General features: G+C 43.7%; 2 protein-coding genes across 2 annotated transcripts; both read right to left on the reverse strand.

Annotated features, from left to right (window-relative positions):
• Positions 1–919: 919 nt before the first annotated feature.
• LOC137807348 (CASP-like protein 2C1) lies at positions 920–2468 on the reverse strand. The gene is made up of 3 exons (XM_068607954.1): positions 2000–2468; positions 1777–1909; positions 920–1335 (listed from the first exon to the last, which is right to left on the reverse strand). Exons 1-3 carry the CDS (start codon positions 2155–2157, stop codon positions 1084–1086), a joined length of 543 nt encoding a protein of 180 aa, XP_068464055.1. The 5' UTR covers positions 2158–2468; the 3' UTR covers positions 920–1083.
• Positions 2469–14774: 12306 nt separating this feature from the next.
• Positions 14775–15317, reverse strand: LOC137805592 (uncharacterized). Its single transcript, XM_068605533.1, has one exon. The coding sequence runs from the start codon at positions 15315–15317 to the stop codon at positions 14775–14777; it is 543 nt and encodes a 180-aa protein (XP_068461634.1).
• Positions 15318–17883: the final 2566 nt, after the last annotated feature.

Here is a 17883-nt window from a genome sequence, read left to right on the forward strand (position 1 = left end):
TACGGTAAATGAACACTTCTTTCAACCTTATCCATCTCTGAAAATTTTTTATTATGTCATATTTCCCAAACTACCCAAAAAATTTAAGAAGAAAAAAATTATGTAGTTACATGATGATTGTTGTGGCTTACGAACCTTACCATGGACATAATTTGCCATCTACTTTGAAGAAAAACTGAGGAGCACTCTCGATACTGTTTGGACGATCTTGTCTTTGCACGAGGAGACGTTGTTGTTGGAGAGGCTGGAAGGGATCTACACGTTTGGGCAACCATTACCATTTATATTTGGTTTAGGGTATGTTTGATTTTTTGTACTTCTAATTTGTTAGATTTTATCTTTATTTCTTAACTTGCTAGATGAATATATGTCATTATGTACTTCATATAAGTTGTATGTTTTTAATTTTTACAAATTAGATTTCTAGTTATCAATGTGTTCGTGGCATATTAAATTTTTTTTCTTCTCAATTATAGATTTGCAATATTTAAAAGTTTAACTTTTACGAGCTTAAATAATTATATTGTTTCAATAATATAGGATTTTTCTTTCATATATTTTGGGTTCTCTTAAATGTTTTAATTATTTAATTTCAGTCCTTGAAATTTATTTTTTACTTTGATCTCTACAATTTGCTGTTAAATTTATCGAACAAACCTAAGAGCACGAATCATAGTATGAAACAAAAATAATTAATATAATGGAAAATGAAAAAGGTATTAAAAAAATAAAACCAAAACACTACTCTAAAAAGTTTTGTTCAGTTCTTTGTCGATCTTCTTATTCATGAAATTGATACTTTTTTTCTTCCTATTTTTCTTCACTGTTATATTGTTTATTTTTTCACATTTCTTTAACTGGAAAAAGAGAGCAAGAACATCATATAGGCAGGGAAAACTCAAGCAAAAGAGAAGGAAGATACACCAACCTAAAACCTTTTTTTTTATGACAACAAATTTTACAAACTCTTCTTCAGAAGTTTCATCATATAAATTTTGCTTCATGTTTTCCAGATTACAATGAAGAAAAAGAAAGTTTCCAGAACACAAAGTAGCCCTTGAAAGATAACAATAACAAATATGATCACGTGCTCTTCAAACGCAGGAACCACTTTGGGGAGTACATCCTGAACACTTTGTATGCTGAGATAGTGGAGACTAGAGCCATTAAGATGGACGCTACATAGCCACACAATAAGGCTCCTCCTATTTGGATGCAGAATCTGCTGAATTTGTCACATACCTTCATCCACTGTAAGGCTTCTGACCCGGTCACTGCCATCATCGATGCTGCAACTGATGCAGTGTTTGTACCAAGTGTAATGTACACAGCAATCTGTTCACAAATTTTAACACAAACTCATATTTGTCAAATGACTAAAGATTCAATTTCGCTCATATTTGTCATATTTGGTACATGGTTAGATTCTGAGGGTCACATGGTTACCCTGTAACATCTTAACTGTGCCTTGTAGCTAGGCTAGGACTTTTCCTTGAATAAACATGACAGCACCTCTAATTGGGAAACAGACAACCCTATCATCATCACCCAAATGAATCCCGAGAGTGTGCAATCTGTTTTCAACTTGAACTAGCTACCTAATTGGGGAAAAAATAGTACACTCAACTTCTGTTGTAGTGAACAATTTGAAGATTCCGAATCAGCTTTTGTTAACTTATTCCCTTCTACAGTTATATGTTGATCAAAGGATGCAAATACAAAACCCTTTCAATGAAAAAAACACATAGATAGCCAAGAAAAGAATAGTGAATTTACCTGATCCAAGAATAGAGAAATCCAAGCCATGCACATATATGAGCCTTTGAAGTTTCCTCTAGAGCAAGTTGAGTGTTTGCATAATTGAAGCAGGTTATAACCCGCAGCCGCAGATGTAACATAGACGGAGATCCTAAAGAGAGATAAAATTCATGGCTCTAATTTGGAGAATATTAAGCCACAGGAATGGGAGAATATACATAGAGGAAGAAGAGGGTCTTACTTGAGAGCGTGCAAGTCATTGTAGGTAGCCTTCTTCTGAATACCCAAGAGGACAACCTTGGTTTGAGTATCAAAAGCAACCAAGCATGCACTTAACACCAAAACCAGTATTGCTGAGAACCTTAGATAGACTTCCCCTCTCGCCATTCCCAACTTCATTTTGTGGATCAAATGAATCGATTGTGTCTTGTGTTTTAGCTTATTTATTGCATTGTAGCCTATGGCCGTACTATTACGTTTTTCAAAATGGTTGACCTCACAATTCTGGCTCACAACTATACACGAGTGTGGTCTGTATCAACCCGATCAACAGTTACCTAACTTTTATTATTATCCATCTTATCCAACTAGATTAGTTGGTGGATCGCTATCTTTTTGTGTACTTATTGTGACCCAAATAAGTGGTTTTTAAAACTACTGCAACGTTACACATGCAGTTGTATGGATGGTTTTAAGGTTTTCTGTGTGCCCATAGAGACCCAAAAGTTTGAAGTTTTTGTAACCAACAATGTAAAGTGGGCTGAATTAATTTTAACCATTTTTTTCTTCTTTTGGGGATAAATAGTTACCGGAAAATGATGTTTATTTTTTCATAAACTAGTTTTCAACATGCACACGTTTTATCATAAGCATATATATGGGACGAAACTATACAAAACTGGTATTTATTTCATTAAATTATATGCCCAAACTACCTCGCTAGCCTGGTTTGTTACCACGCAGTGATCCAACCAATTTTCACTGATTTCGTAAATATAGACATTTGTTGTCTCATTAAACTCTCTGTATTAATGTGGTGCGTGACGTGACGAATTTACGGAAAACGGAAAAGAAAGTGACCTAAGATTGCCACTTGGGTGTGGGACACGTGTAACTAATTAAAGTAGTTAGTTATAAATGGACTGAATCTGTTCTCACAACCACACCGAGGTCCATGCTTTTCTTATTTTCAATTTATTCACAAATTTTACTTTTTCTTTCTTGAAACTTGTTTTTGAATTGGATTCATATTTTAACACTCCACTCAAACGTGTTCAAAATTTAACACGTTAAATAGGTTGCAGGATGATGAATTAACCAAAATCCACTCATCCCTTCAATTCAAAAGTACGATTAATGAAAAAGTGCAGTAAAAAATGCCACGTTCTTTGCTAATAAGGTCTGTAAATGGGTTTTTTAACCAATATAGAGCAGTTTTTATTCGAAATTACTAAAGTGGGTGTTCTTTTAAAAAATAAAATTATGGATTTTGGTAAACCCGACGATTTCACGAAGAAGAAGTCATTCAATGAGCTTTATAATATTACAACAACTTCAATTTATTTTGGTTTTTTCGAAAGCTGTCACTTGAAAGTATGATTCACTTTTATAGGTTTTTTAAGTATTAGAGGAGAATTACACGAAAATCTAGAAGATTTATATGTAGGTTAAGCCTCCATGAAAAATTTGACTCTATCGCTTTGTACAAAATATTATTTACGTATATTCAATAATATTTAATACTTAATTTAAAATGTTTACGACAAATTTATTTCAATTATATTTCTCTTTTTAACAAAAAAATATCTTTGATCACATATTTAACCTAAATTTATAAATTAAAAAATATTCTAAATTGATTATATTAAAAAACTAATTATATCTTAAAAAAAATATCTAAACATTATTTTTAAAAATAAAACTATTATAATTAAAAAATATAAATAATAAAAATTTTAATTATATCAATCATTTTAATTTATATATTTATACTTATTTTAAAAATTGTTTTATGTTTTCAAATATCAATTAAACTTGTATAATATATATATATAAAAGAAAAATAAATTATCATTTAAGTAGCAACTTTAGAAAAACTCAAGGTGTCACTTTATTAAGAAAACACAAAGTTCATAGTGGTGATTGTTGTTTTTATAATAAAGTTAATTAAGATTTTACTAGTGCAAAAAAAAATTATATTATAGTTTTACAAAAAATTTTTTTTTAGGTTGGTGATATAAATTTAGACGTTATAAAAACTATACAATTTCTATATTTGTTGAAAAATTGACATAATAAGTTGATTTACTATGACTAGGTTACCGAAAGAAAAACTTCAATGCTGAAGGATTTAAAATTTTCGTCGTTTGATAAGAGAAAATGAAGATGGTACTAGGTTAGTGAAGGATTCAAAAAAAAAATTATTGTTTGAGAGAAAAAATTAAAATATGTTAAAATAATTACCATCTTAGTTAAAATAAAAAATGACATAATAAAAAGTTATTATGATAGTTGTATCTTGAAGAGGCATAATGTATACTTACTACGTTAGTTTTAATTTAATGGTCATAATAAATTTCATGATTATTACAAAAATATCATCGCATCACTTTTTATGGCAGGTATAATACATTGTTTAATAAATCGTAATTGTTTCTTTTTTTTCCAATAGTATAATTCATAATATTTTTAAAAAATACTTGTGGTAATTTTGACTAAGAATTCCACCATATTCGGACAAAATATCAATGTAAGAGGCAGAATTATTTGGGTAGGCATTATTCTAATCCCAATTTATACAAATTCGTAATATTTAAAAAAAATACTTATTTCAGTAATTTTGAAAAAAAATAACTTCTATGTTCGTGAAGAAATTAATGTAAAGAAAGCTAATTATTATTGATTTTTTTTGGATTTTATTAATTGTTTGTTTAAGCTTGTTTATTTAGTTAAATGAATAAAATCAAACTTTTGACATTAGGTTTGACTATTTAAAAGAGTTAAAATCAAAGTTTCAAAAGCTCAGTATATATAGGTGGTTAGTCAACTTACACCTTCAATATTTTTTTATGAAAGGTAAATTTAATTAATCCAACAGTTGAATTTTATAGTTTTTAATATTTATAAATGTTATCAATTAGTGAATATTTATATACACTACAACAACAAAAATTTTAACGAAAATTATTTAATGGAAATTAATATTTTAAAGTTAGTTTTAAAGATTTTTTTTTAAAATTATCAATTAATGAAGATTTTGTTAACATTCGTTCAGTTTTATTAGTTTTAAAGTTATTCTAAAATTCCAACAAAATAACAGAAGTGTTTTTAATTTTTTTTTTAAATTTTAAAAGTTTATTTTAAAACCTCAATAAAATAACGGAGATTCTTTTAATATAACGGAGATTCTTTTAATATTTGTTAATTTTTAAAGATTTATTTTAAAACTTAAGCAAAATAAAGGTTTTTTTAAATCTTCGTTAAATTTTAAATTATTCTAAAATCTCATCAAAATAATGGAGGTTTTTTTTTTAACTTTCTATAAGTTTCAAAGGTATATTCTACCGTCTGAATAAATTAAACGGAAGTCTTTTTAACATTTTTTAAGTTTGAAAGATTTATTTTAAAATCTCTGAAAAATAACAAAATTTGTTCAATCTTAATTAAATTCAAAAAATTTACTGTAGAACCTCAATAAAACACTTCAGATTTTTCAAACTTTAATAAATAAATATTTAAAAATTATATAGTTTTAATATATTTTATAACTAAGTTTTTAAAATTTTGAAAGTATAACTTTATTTTAATTAGAATAATTAGAATTTCAAAAATTTATTTATAACTAAAGTTTCAAAAATTTATTTTAAAAACTCACCAAAATAACCTTAGATAATTAGAATTTCAACAATATTTGCATTTTTTTATGATTGATGGTAGTTGGTTTATATAATTTCTAGTTTTTCTTTGTTATGAGCTCATACTTCAAAAACTCTTACTTATTTTGTTTTAACTTTTGATGTACGTATATTTTACGTGCAACTTTTAGTTATAATTTATATTTAATTATCATAATTTTTAAATATTTTAAATTAAGGCTTTTATTTTAAAATGCATCCAATAATTAATTCACTGGTCATAAATTTAATTTCTTCTCACAATATGTTCTTGCAATCTTTGAAGTCCTCATAACCAAGAACACACATAACTTTGAAGCCTACATCTGACCGATAATGCAATTATTTAGGATAAATACTGGTTGTTGTCGAGCTAGGTAACGATGACTTGTGACTTCGACAGTAAAGTGATGGTGCCTTATTTAGTGATTCTTCTCCTTAGATATAATAGGCATAAGTGTGGATAAATTGTGGTTCCTTGCTAGGACTCATTGGCGGTCATTGAGTCTGTGTCGGAGAGCAGTGTGTCTAAGATGGAAGAGAGAAGTCAGAAGAATCGTTAGAGATAGTAGAAAATGAGGTTGAAGGTTATTACAGATGATAAGTCATTTTACGAAAAATTTGAAACCCGTGGTATTTTATGGAGATTCTTAAACCCATAGTATTTTACAAAGGTTTTTAAACTCATGGTATTTAATAAATGTTCTTAAATTCATGGTATTTTACGGAGGTTCTTAAACCCATGGTATTTAACCGAAGTTTTGAAAGACTTTTCCTAATGTTTAAAAAAAACCCAGAAAACACATTTCCCATAGATGGTTTAGTGGAAAAACTACATTCCTGGATAAATGATTTAATAAAGGGTTTAATTTTAGATAATGTAAAAATAACCCGTTGAAACTGTTCCGTCCGGTTGACTGGGACGTCTTCGTGCACAACCTCAATCGTCAGCTAGGGACTCCTTCCCACTGGTTACCTGTGGATTCCTGCAAAAAGAGGACGAAAGGGCGCCCTAGCGGCCGTTTGCACTCCGACGCTCAAGTCAGCCAGCAAGAAACACCAAAACTGTGCACCTCCGTCTCTGAGCACCGCGTTTGGCACTTTGAAGGTCTTAAAAATGGACTGTGTATTGTGTGTATATTCTCGTTCTGGCAAACAATCTTTCCCTAGTCCCTTGTGCGTAACCTCAAGGCTCGAACAAGCAACTAGAGTGTCTCTGGAAAATTTGCCAAAAGTTCGAACCCCGTTTCCAACATTCAAGGCGCTATTTAAGCTCTTCCCGTCTTCAAAGCGCCTTAAAGCGCATTTAATTATAAAACGCTCAGCGCATTTAAGACGTTCGAAACGTGTGGGAGCATTTACAGTACCTTAAACGCTCGAAACGGAAAATGTGTTAAATAACCTTAATTACCTCACACCTGGCAACGTGGCGTTTCCATCCTGACTTGGCTGCTGTACACGTGGAGGGCCTCACAGCACCGTTACCCTATCTGAGGGTGTTTCCTCGCGTGAGTCCTCTTACCTGGGAGTGCAACTGCGCAAGGGGTGACTTTTTGGGTGCCAACTCATGCTCCCAAGCCTCTAGTCACTCATTGTGAGAGCGTATCTACCTTCCTCTCGTGCCCTGTGCCTGGCTGCCCCCGGGCGTGACCCCTCTCCTGGGTCGTATCTATCCCAAGGACGTTTCTGGACGGCAGGGGCACTTCACGAGGCAGGTTGCTCTATACTGGCGCTATTTCTATGGCCTTGAAGCCACCTTTCTCTTCTCTTTATTACTAAACCCTGGTTATCCAGGGTTTGGGGCCTTCCCACGGCGTCGCCCCCTCCATGGTCTTTCCTACCCATGGGTATCGGGGAGCAGCGTTGTGGTCACCTTGTCCTTGCGCCATTCCATCTTGGCGACACCCAGTTGGGCGGCGCCCTATCTCGGCGACGCTTTCTCTTGGCGAGGCCTGTATTTGGCGTCACCTCCACCTAGGCGACGCCTTACGTTGACTTTGACCTTTACGTTGACTTTGGCCTTGACTTTGTCAACGCCCGGGTACGGGACGATACACAAGCCCCCCAGTCTTAAGCTGATGACTGGTCTTCAGCGAAAAGACTAAGGCTTCGCCCACGCCATCCACGTGGCACCCGGTGACGTGTCATTCTTGATGACGTAGCAACCTTGAAACCATTGACGTGACACTCTCCGAACCCTTGGGGTGCTCTTAATGACTGATTGGACATCCTCTGAAACGGGGAAAGCAACGCTTTTTGGGGCCATGCTTAATCGCGTGCCACGTGGCTCATCACGCGGTCATCCTTGAGAACCTCTTGCGCTCCCCTTGAGCGCCCCATCCTTTGACACGCAGCACCATCGCACAGTCCCCAATTAACGCTCCTTGAGTTGCAAGTGTAACGTTTAAGTTACCCAAACCCCGCGCTTGGAACCACTGTTACATCCACTTTCTCTGCCTTTCCTCACTGTTCATCTTCTTCGAATCCCTTCTCTCGCGACCCCTGCCCTTTCATGCTTTCGCTCTCCACGCCCTTCCACCCCCAAAGGTACGGTTTTTCCTCTCCTTGATGATTCTCTTTACAGCATGAACTGCCTGGGACTGTCCATGTTACTGCATTTCTTTAGATATCGTTCTTGTGCTTCTTCTTTCCTCTCGTTCCTCTTTTCTCTCGTGTGGGTAGGGTTCTCCTAGGATTCCTCCATTTTTTCCCCTTTTCTTCTCCAAACCCTTTTTCTCTGAACCCTTTCTTTCCTCTTTTGCTCTTCAGCTCTTGCATCAATGGCGAAAACTAAGACCGCCGCGCCTCCTCCGCTCCCTAAGTCTTACTATAAAGGTGAGTATGACTGGGCCCCCGACGATCTCCTCGACGAATGCTCCACCCTAAACTCTGTTGAGGACGTGGAGGCCTACAGGGGGGACCCCGCGCTTTACAATTTCAACGCCTTCCATAAAACTCACGACTCCCACATCTTGGTATGCCGGGTGAGACCTGGGATACCCGTTTGTGTGGACTCAAGGGACACTGGGGGAAGTCCCTTCTTCTTCCTTTACCAAATGGTACTCAAGAGAGTGGGCCTGCGTCTGCCTCTTACTTCCTTCGAGAGGGAACTGCTCACAGAGATAAACACCGCCCCAGCCCAGCTCCACCCCAACAGCTGGGCTTTCGTAAGGGGGTTTCAGATTCTCTGTGGATATCTGGGTGTCCCCTCTTCCGTGGACGTTTTTCTTCATTTTTTCGAGGTAAAGAAACAGGAGAAGAGCCTATGGATGAGCTTTTCTGGCGTCGCCGGGCGCATCATCCTCACGCTCTTCCAAAATTCGTTCAAAGGATGGAAAGGGAAGTTCTTCAAAGTACGTGCGACCAAGCGCGATCCTACCACCCTAGAAGGCTTCCCCCTATACTGGACGGATAAGCCCATAACCATGAAGACCCTGGCTTTGGATCAGCTCGCCTCCGCTGATCGGGACGTGTGCAAAGCCTTGGCGGGGCTTGGGGTAGTCTTCGATACTGCCAAGCTCATCGCAAATGAATTCAACGCCCATGGGCTCTCTACCTACTTTGGTATCTGCCCTTGATTATTTATACTGCATTAGCTGTTGTGGTTATACGAATTCACTTGCTTGCTTGAACCCTTGTAGTTATCTGCGCGTATCTGGCTACAAAACTCCCCTTCTGCTTTATCTGAATTAATCTTTGCTTTGCTATTCTTCGCTGCTGCAGGTTCAGTGATGACTTCTTCGAGACGACTCGCTCTTGCTAAATTTCTGAAGAAGGCAAAATCTGGCAAAGAGGGTGGAGACGTCGTCGCCTCTGACGTGCCCACCGTCGCTTCCCTGCCGACTCCTCCACCATCTGCTTCTCCTCTTCCCATTGCCGCGGTTCCATTAGCCATGGCGTCGACCCCTGCCCCAGCACGCCCCAACAAAGGAAAAAGGGTGCTGGTAGTAGACTCTGACAGCGAAGACTCGGGCACTGCCCTGGTTTCCCATAAGAGGAGGGCTACGGGCCTTCCTGCCTCATCAGCCGCATCTCCCGGTGGTGGGAGCTCTCTCAGGGACGATCCTCCAAGTGCCACATCACCTCCACCTCCACCAGCCCACGAGGAACGAGAAGAAAGGATTGACTTGGTTCCCCCACTCTCGTCGTTGCCGCATCGTGACACCGCTGAGGCCTCGGGCTCCGCCCCTCCTGCATCAGTCCCTGCCTCGACTTCTCGCAAACCCCGAATTCGTCGCCCCATTCATAGGGAGTTAACGCAGGGTTTCACCGAAGGAATGTCGCCGACTGATCCTCAAAAGGGGGGAGGCATGCCTTATTATATGGGAGCATTCCTAGCGGTGACACTCAAGTGGCGCACCCAGGCTCGAAACGCTATCAAGGGGAGGAAGGCTCTCCGCAAACTGAGACAAGAGGTGGGAGCGTTGAAAGAGGAGAAACAAAACTGGGGGCTCTAGGAGGAAACTTCCTAATCTTTGCTAAAACTGGCCCACGAGGACAGGGAGGGAGCTGAGGCGTACGCGCGCGAACTCGAACAGGCGCATGCCGATCAACTGGCCCAGCTCACCTCCTACCAAATCCAAAGCATTGGCCTCCAAGAGGCGGCTCTTGCCTCCGAAGTACAGCGGAAAAAATTTGAAGAACTGGACGCTGCTTGGAGGCAGAAGCTAGGTGAGAGAGAGGACGCCTTGGCTGCGAAGGTCGAAGCCTTGAGCCTTCTCCAAGCCAAGGCTAACAAGCTCTGCGTGGAGAAGGAATTTCTGGAGAAGTAGTTGATATCCAAGGACTCTAGGGTTGCGGAACTAGAGGGGGAGGTCCAAGAATTGACTGGGGAGATGGCGGGCACGTTTGAAGAGGGCTTCCAAGAGGCTCTGACTCAGACGTCCTGCGAGAACCCTGGCATCAATATTTCAAACTGCGACCCCACACACCATGTCGTCGACGGGAAGATCGTGCCCATGGACTTGGATGACTGAACCGCTGTCTCTCACCTGCCACCTTTACCTTTCAAGCTTTATTCCTTTTACACTTTACCTTTGTTTTTTACTCTTTCTGTTGAACTTGTGATTCTTTGAACTGTCTGCGCGCTTGTTACAACTCTGGGTTTTTGTATAATTACTTTCGTGCCTTCGTGATATAGAATTCTGCCTGTGTGATCTTACTCTCATTCTTTGCCTTCGCGTGCGAAATCGTTTTGCCTGTACTCTACCTGTTTCTTTCGCTGCGTTGGGCGACCCTGTATGCCCGGCGCATATGCTTCGTGAAGGCGTCAGTGGCTTTACCATTGCCGCAACGCGAAAGTTGAGACCTACTCCGGGTCCTAAACACTTGGGATAAGGTCACGCGTCGATGCCCACGCCCGTGGAGAGGCTTGCCTAACGGAGCCGTATCGTCCATGGGGTGTCTCAAACACCAAAGCGATCTGTCCCTTGATTCTTGGTGCCCGGCGCCCACGCCTAAGGAGAGGCCTGCTACAGCAGCGTCGTATCGTCCCAGGGTGTCTAAAAACGCCGAGTGCTCTAGGGGGTCGTTCCCTCCGTGGTCTTTCCTTCCCATGGGTGTCGGGGAACAACCCTGCTAGCGGTCCACTGGCATTTGGCGATCTCGTTTCCCTCCGCAGTCTTTCCTACCTGTGGGTATCGGGGAGGCGACGCCGCCAGGAACTTGTCTCGACTTCTTCTATTTCATCTCCCTCCACAGTCTTTCCTACCTGCGGGTATCGGGGAGGCGACTAATACTTGGGTTGGCGACGCCCGCAACGTCTCACGCTGGTGTCGCCCTTTACTCTTTCCTGGCAAAGCCTCGGGCGTCTCATGCTGGCGTCGCCTAAGGCGTCATCTTTACCTTGGCATTGACTTTGACCTTGGCCCTGGTCGACTCCTGAGGACAGCGAAAAGCTCGAGGTTTCGCCGGTGCCATCCACATGGCGCTTCTTGTATGGCTGATGGGACGTTCAGTCATTCGACTGAGTCTTGACTCCTACTGTGCCCCTGACCCACTTTCGACGGCGCATCGTACCACTAGGTATTCTGTCGAAACGACGTTTTCTGAGTTTAACCAGCGGTGCCAGGGCCATCCTTTCATCTTCTGCCACGTGGCTCGATCGTGCGGTGCATCCATTCGCGTCGTTTAATGCTCTAACTGCAATACTTCTACTTGCGTCGTTTGGCGCTCTAACCGCTTTATTTAATTCTTTAAACTCTGAAACTGTTCTCATCATTTTTGCACTCTTCGTAACCTACTTACACTCTCTCTTCTTGCACCCTTTCTCCTCTCGCAAAGGGTTCTTCCAGCGTTCGCTCCCACCATCGCTCGACTCTTGCGTTACCAGCGGGTCATACGCCTTCGACAATCCCTGATCTTGTTAAAGAATGTCCTCTCATGCTACTTCTCCCAGGGTCAATCCCAAGGACCGACCAGTACGCTTGGGCTTCGAGTGAGCTTCTTGAGGAATGCTCATGCTTACTCGCCACCAGGGCAATAAAGGAACACAAAGGGGATTCATGCTCCTATGATCACCGCACCTTCGCGAGGAGGCATGATGACGACATTGCTGTGCTCCCTTGCACTCTAGGGGAGCCTGTATGTGGAGACGAACGGGCCAACGAAGGGGTCCCCTTCTTCTACTTTTACCAGGTGGTTTTCAAGACCATCGGCGTGCGCCTGCCCTTCTCCCGGTTCAAGAAGGAACTGCTGACGGAGATCAATGCTGCTCCGGCCCAGTTATACCCCAACAGCTGGGCCTTCATCAAAGCCTTTGACATCCTCTTCGGGTTTCTGGGTTGTGCGCCCTCGGTTGACCTCTTTCTTCACTTCTTTGAGGTGAAGAGGCAAAGGCACAACCTCTGGGTAACTCTCGGTAACGTTCCTGGGAGAGTTCTCCTAACACCCTTCCAAAACTCATTCACCGGGTGAAAAGGCCGGTTCTTCAAGATCTGCTGCACTGACCTCGTCCCCAACGCCCTGGATGGTTTTCCACTGTATTGGGTGAGGGAGGCGAGGGTTCTCAAAACCAAACCCTTTAAGAAGCTGGCCCCGAATGACCAGGTGGCTTGCCAGATTCTTGCTGAGGCGGGAAGTTTTGACTCCGCCACCTTGATCAGCTTGGAGTTCAATGTTGGAACTCTCAAAAAGTACATATGTACGAGTCACTGCCCTAGAAACTTCGGCCTTTATTGCTTTCTATCTGTGCATGTCTTGCTTCATGGTGTCTCTGACACATTTATCTCCCTTGGTGCAGGTTCGAAAATAAACCAAGAGAGGAGGACACGACTTACCCAAGCTCTGCGGGCTGGGATCAGGGCTTCGTCTTCCTCCAGTGCTGACTCCGATGGCCATTGAGAAGTGGCTCGTTTGTAATTTGCATGAGTTGTAATGTTTGCCCTAACCGCATTACGCCCATTTGTATCGAACATTGCCTGTAACATCAACTTTTCTATACCGTACATGATTTTTTGCAACGCCGCATTACTTTGCATACGTTTCGTATATTGTGCGCTTTTCCTTCTTCATGTTCCTCAACGGCGCCTGTATTCAGGCGACACCTGTCTTCTTGGCGACATCTTCTCTCTTGGCGGCACCTTCTTTCTTGGCGACGCCTTCTTTCTTGGCGACGCCTCACACTACTTCAAACGGAGAAAAGTAAAGGCTGAAAACCAAGTCACGGCTTTTTCTCAAACTTGTTTTTTCTTTTATTCGGGTGACCTCATTAAAAAACCCCCGAGAGGGAAAAAGAGTGTCCCCTTCGACTAAATTGTTACATGACTGCTTACATAAGTCAAATAAAATAAAATTTTAAGTTGGCTGCATTCCAGCTGCGTGGGATGGGACCCCCCTCCAAGGTCTCTAGGTTGTACGAACCGTTGCCCTTAGCCTCGGTAATTCTGAAGGGTCCGGTCCACTTGGGAGATAGCTTATTCTCCAGCTCGTATGGATGAGCCTTCCTCATAACTAGGTCGCCAATCTGAAACTGCCGCGGCTTTACCTTAGAGTTGTATTGTCGCTCTACTCTTCTCTTTACTGCTTCGGCCTTTATTCTGGCTTCCTCCCTGGCTTCGTCCAGTAGGTCTAGGTTCACCCGCCTTTCTTCGTTGGATTCTTCCGCCACGAAGTTTTGGAAACGTGGTGAGCTTTCGTGAATCTCAACTGGGATCATCGCGTCCGACCCATACACCAAGCTGAAAGGCGTCTCCATGGTGGAAGATTGGGGCGTGGTGTGGTATGCCCACACGATCCTTGGCACCTCCTCCGTCCATGCTCCTTTAGCCTTTTCCAGCCTTCTCTTTAGCCCTCTCAGCAAAACTCTGTTTGCTGACTCTACTTGCCCATTAATCTGGGGGTGTTCAATTGAAGCGAACACCTGCTTGATGCCTACTTTAGCACATAGGTTTCTCAACTGCTGACTGGCAAACTGGGTTCCGTTATCGGATATTAGCCGCCTAGGTACGCCGAAACGGCACACAATATTCTTCCACACAAAGTGTTGGACTTTGTGCGCAGTGATCTGGGCCACTGGCTCCGCCTCTATCCACTTGGTGAAGTACTCGATGGCGACGATCAAGTACTTCATCTGCCTTATCGCCAACGGAAACGGGTCTAGGATGTCGATCCCCCAGGTATGGAAAGGCCATGGGCTGTATATGGATCGCAGCTCCTCTAGCGGCGCCTTGTGCCAGTCTGCGTGTTTTTGGCATTGCTTACAACGCTGGGCGTGTCGCACACAATCTTACTTTACTGTTGGCCAATAAAACCCTACGCGCACCACCTTAGAAGCTAAGGACCTTCCGCCTACATGGCTCCCACAAACGCCTTCGTGGAGCTCCGTCATTATCCTTGCCGCATTTCTCTTAACCTTCTTACCTTCTTCAGGCTCCACTGGGAGAACCCCATCCGCCAGGTACCGCCTGTATGGGGTCATCCAGGTGTCTCCTTCGGCTAAAACATGTATCTGCGCTCGCATCCCTCCTTCGGGCGTGTCCGTGTATACACTAATGTGAGGTGCCTTCAACGTATCCTGAGTCAAGGAACGATGACTTCTTAGCCTTCCTTTCGCGGCGCTTATGTGGAGGACATCCACCCTGTTATCCTCTATGAATTTCCTCGGAGCCTTAAGCGTCTCTTGGATTACAGTCCTCTGTCTGCCCCCTTGCCTGAGCTGGCCAGCTTGGCAAGCAAGTCAGCTCTGGCATTCTGCTCCCTTGGGACATGCACCATTTCAAGAGCACTGAAGGCTCCTCTTAGCGATTCGACGTACCTCAAATATGCTGCCATCTGCGGGTCTTTCGCCTGAAACTCACCCAACACTTGTCCTGTAACTAGTTGAGAGTCACTCTTCACTAAGAGGTTTCGCGCGCCCATCTCTTTGGCTAAAAGCATTCCTGCAATCAGGGCTTCATACTCAGCCTGATTATTGCTGGCTTTGAAAGCGAAGCGCAGGGCCTGCTCGATCAGTACACCGTCTGGTCCTTCCAAGACTATTCCCGCACCACTTCCTTGCTGGTTGGAAGAGCCGTCCACTGAGAGCGACCACTGCGAGCCTGCCTCCACCTCCTGTTCGCCTCCAGGCGAGAGTTCTGCAACGAAATCTGCGTATATCTGCCCTTTGATGGATCCTCTGGGCTCATACTGGATGTCGAATTCTGAAAGTTCCACCGCCCAGCGCACCATCCTTCCAGCCACATCGGGCTTCTGCAGTACCTTCTGTATGGGGAGGTTGGTCATCACTGCCACCGTGAAGCTGTGGAAGTAATGACGAAGCCTCCTGGCGGAAAACACCACCGCCAGCGCTGCCTTCTCCAATGCCTGGTACCTCGTCTCCGCACCTTGTAGGGCCTTGCTTACGAAGTAGATAGGTCTTTGAATCTGGTCCTATTCTTGGACTAACACAGAGCTGATAGCTCGTTCCGTCACCGTGAAATAGAGTCGGAGAGGCACGCCCTCTACCGGTTTGCAGAGGACCAGTGGCGCCGCCAGGTATTTTTTAGCTTGATGAAAGCCGCTTCGCATTCATCCGTCCATGCGAAACGACTATTCCTCTTAAGGCACTGGAAATATGGGTGTCCCTTCTCTCCTCCGGCAGAAACGAACCTCGAGAACGCCGCCATCCGCCCCGTCAGTTGCTGTACTTCCTTTACTGACGTCGGGCTACGCATGGCGATGATCGCTGCGCATTTGTCGGGATTCGCCTCTATCCCCCTCTCTGTAAGCATGAAACCTAGGAACCTCCCGGCCTCTACCCCAAAGACACAATTCTCGGGGTTTAGTTTGAGGCGGTACTTGGATATAGTGACGAATAATTCCTCCAGGTCAGCCACATGCTGTGCCCTATCCTTCGACGCCACTACCATATCATCCACGTAGGCGTATACGTTTCTTCCTAACATAGGTGCTAGGACCTTGTCCATCAGCCTTTGGTAGGTGGCGCCCACATTTTTCAAGCCGAAAGGCATCACCTTGTAACAATAACTGCTGGTTTCCGTCATGAATGCGGTTTTGCTTTCGTCTCTCGGGTGCATTTTAATTTGGTTGTACCCTAAGAAAGCATCTACGAAACTTAGCACCTTGCTGCCGGAGGCGCTATCTACTAACGCGTCAATGCTGGGCAGCGGGTACGAGTCCTTTGGGCATGCCTTGTTTAGGTCTGTGAAGTCCACGCACATCCTCCACTTCCCATTCGCCTTCTTTACTAGAACGACGTTGGCTAGCCACTCGGGGTATTGGATTTCCCTGATGTGGCCAGCCCTCAACAGCTTCTGCGTTTCTTCGCGTACTACTAGCTGCCTCTCTTCATTGAACTTTCTCCTCCTTTGGCGCACGGGGCGAACCGTAGCGTCCATGCTGAGGTGATGGCATAAGAAATCAGGATCGATGCCAGGCATGTCCGAGGCAGACCACGCAAAGGCATCCAAATGGCGTGAGATCACCTCTGCCACCGCCTCCTGTTCTTCTTGGCCCAGCAGACGCCCTAGTTTAAACGTCTTGCCGCCAATCTCCCTCTCCACGGCATTAGCCGCCTGTTGATTCCTGCTATTACCCTGAATGGGCGCCACCTCTTCCACGGGCGCCGTATCGTTAGGTCTCTCCTCCATCAGTGTATCTACCTCGGGCGTCGCCTCTATCATCGTCGCGTCGACACTTGGCGGTCGTTCAAACACCATGCACACGCTCTTCTTCAATTTTAAGCTGTTTTCATAACACTTCCACGCTTCCTCCTTATCCGACTTGATAACTATGACCTTGCCGCTAAGGTCTGGTAGCTTCATCTTCATATGACGTGTGGAGGATACCGCATTGAGCCTATTCAGCGTCGGTCTCCCCAACAAGATGTTGTAGGCGGAATGAGCGTTCACGACCAAGTATCGTATGCTTTCGGTGCGCGAGGCTTCCCCATCTGTGAATGTCGTCCGCAGTTTCAAGTAGCCTCGGACTTCCACTTGGTTGTCTGCGAACCCATATAGGCAGCCTGTGTAGGGCCTCAGAAGGTCAGGGGACAATCGCAGCTTGTTGAATGTCGACAAGAACAAGACGTCTGCTGAACTTCCCTGATCGACCAGAACCCTATGCACCTTTCTTCCGGCTGTGACGACTGAGATGACAACGGGATCGTTGTCGTGGGGTACCACATCTCGGAGATCTCCTCTCGTGAGCACGAGGTCCGACTCCCATGGTTCACCCGAGATTCTCTCTTCGATTGAATTGACCCCCCTCGCGTATTTCTTCCGCTGGGAGGCGGTGGGTCCCCCGCGGAAAAACCTCCAGCAATGGTGTGGACCTCGTCAAGTACAGGCATCTCGTGTGCTTGCTCCTCTGTTGGCGCCAGCAGGGCGGCGGTCGCGGCGGGTTCTGCGACGTAATCCTTCAGAAACCCGCTCTTCACCAGCTCATCAAGCTGATAACCCAATGAGAGACAGTTGTCAATGTGATGACCGAAAGCCTCGTGGAACTCGCACCAGGAGTCTTTCCGTGGTCCTAACACCTTGTCAGTTTTCGCCGGTCGCCTCAGCCTCTCAGCTATATTAGGCACGGCGATCAGGTCCTTCAGCTCCACCACAAAGTTGTACCTCGCCGGTCTCGCCCTCTCTCTGACTGGGCGATCGCCTCCTGCTGGACCCCTGGACTGGGGTTTCCTGGTCTCATAGGGGCGTCTTCCCTCTGGCTTTTTTCTCCCCGTCGTGGTCTCATTGACCCTGACGGGCTGAGCCCGCATTTGCGCTCTCGGGCGCGAAGGTACTAC

This window comes from Phaseolus vulgaris, chromosome 3, assembly GCF_000499845.2.
Source record: "Phaseolus vulgaris cultivar G19833 chromosome 3, P. vulgaris v2.0, whole genome shotgun sequence".
Taxonomy (NCBI): Eukaryota; Viridiplantae; Streptophyta; class Magnoliopsida; order Fabales; family Fabaceae; genus Phaseolus; species Phaseolus vulgaris.

Excerpts from the sequence above, each read along its gene's own strand:
- LOC137805592 (XM_068605533.1), bottom strand. The coding sequence starts at position 15,317 with ATGGTGCGCTGGGCGGTGGAACTTTCAGAATTCGACATCCAGTATGAG.
- LOC137807348 (XM_068607954.1), bottom strand. The coding sequence starts at position 2,157 with ATGAAGTTGGGAATGGCGAGAGGGGAAGTCTATCTAAGGTTCTCAGCA. Across the intron at positions 1,910-1,999 it reads AATGACTTGCACGCTCTCAA|GATCTCCGTCTATGTTACAT; the intron begins GTAAGACCCTCT and ends ATCTCTCTTTAG. Across the intron at positions 1,336-1,776 it reads TTTCTCTATTCTTGGATCAG|ATTGCTGTGTACATTACACT; the intron begins GTAAATTCACTA and ends ATTTGTGAACAG.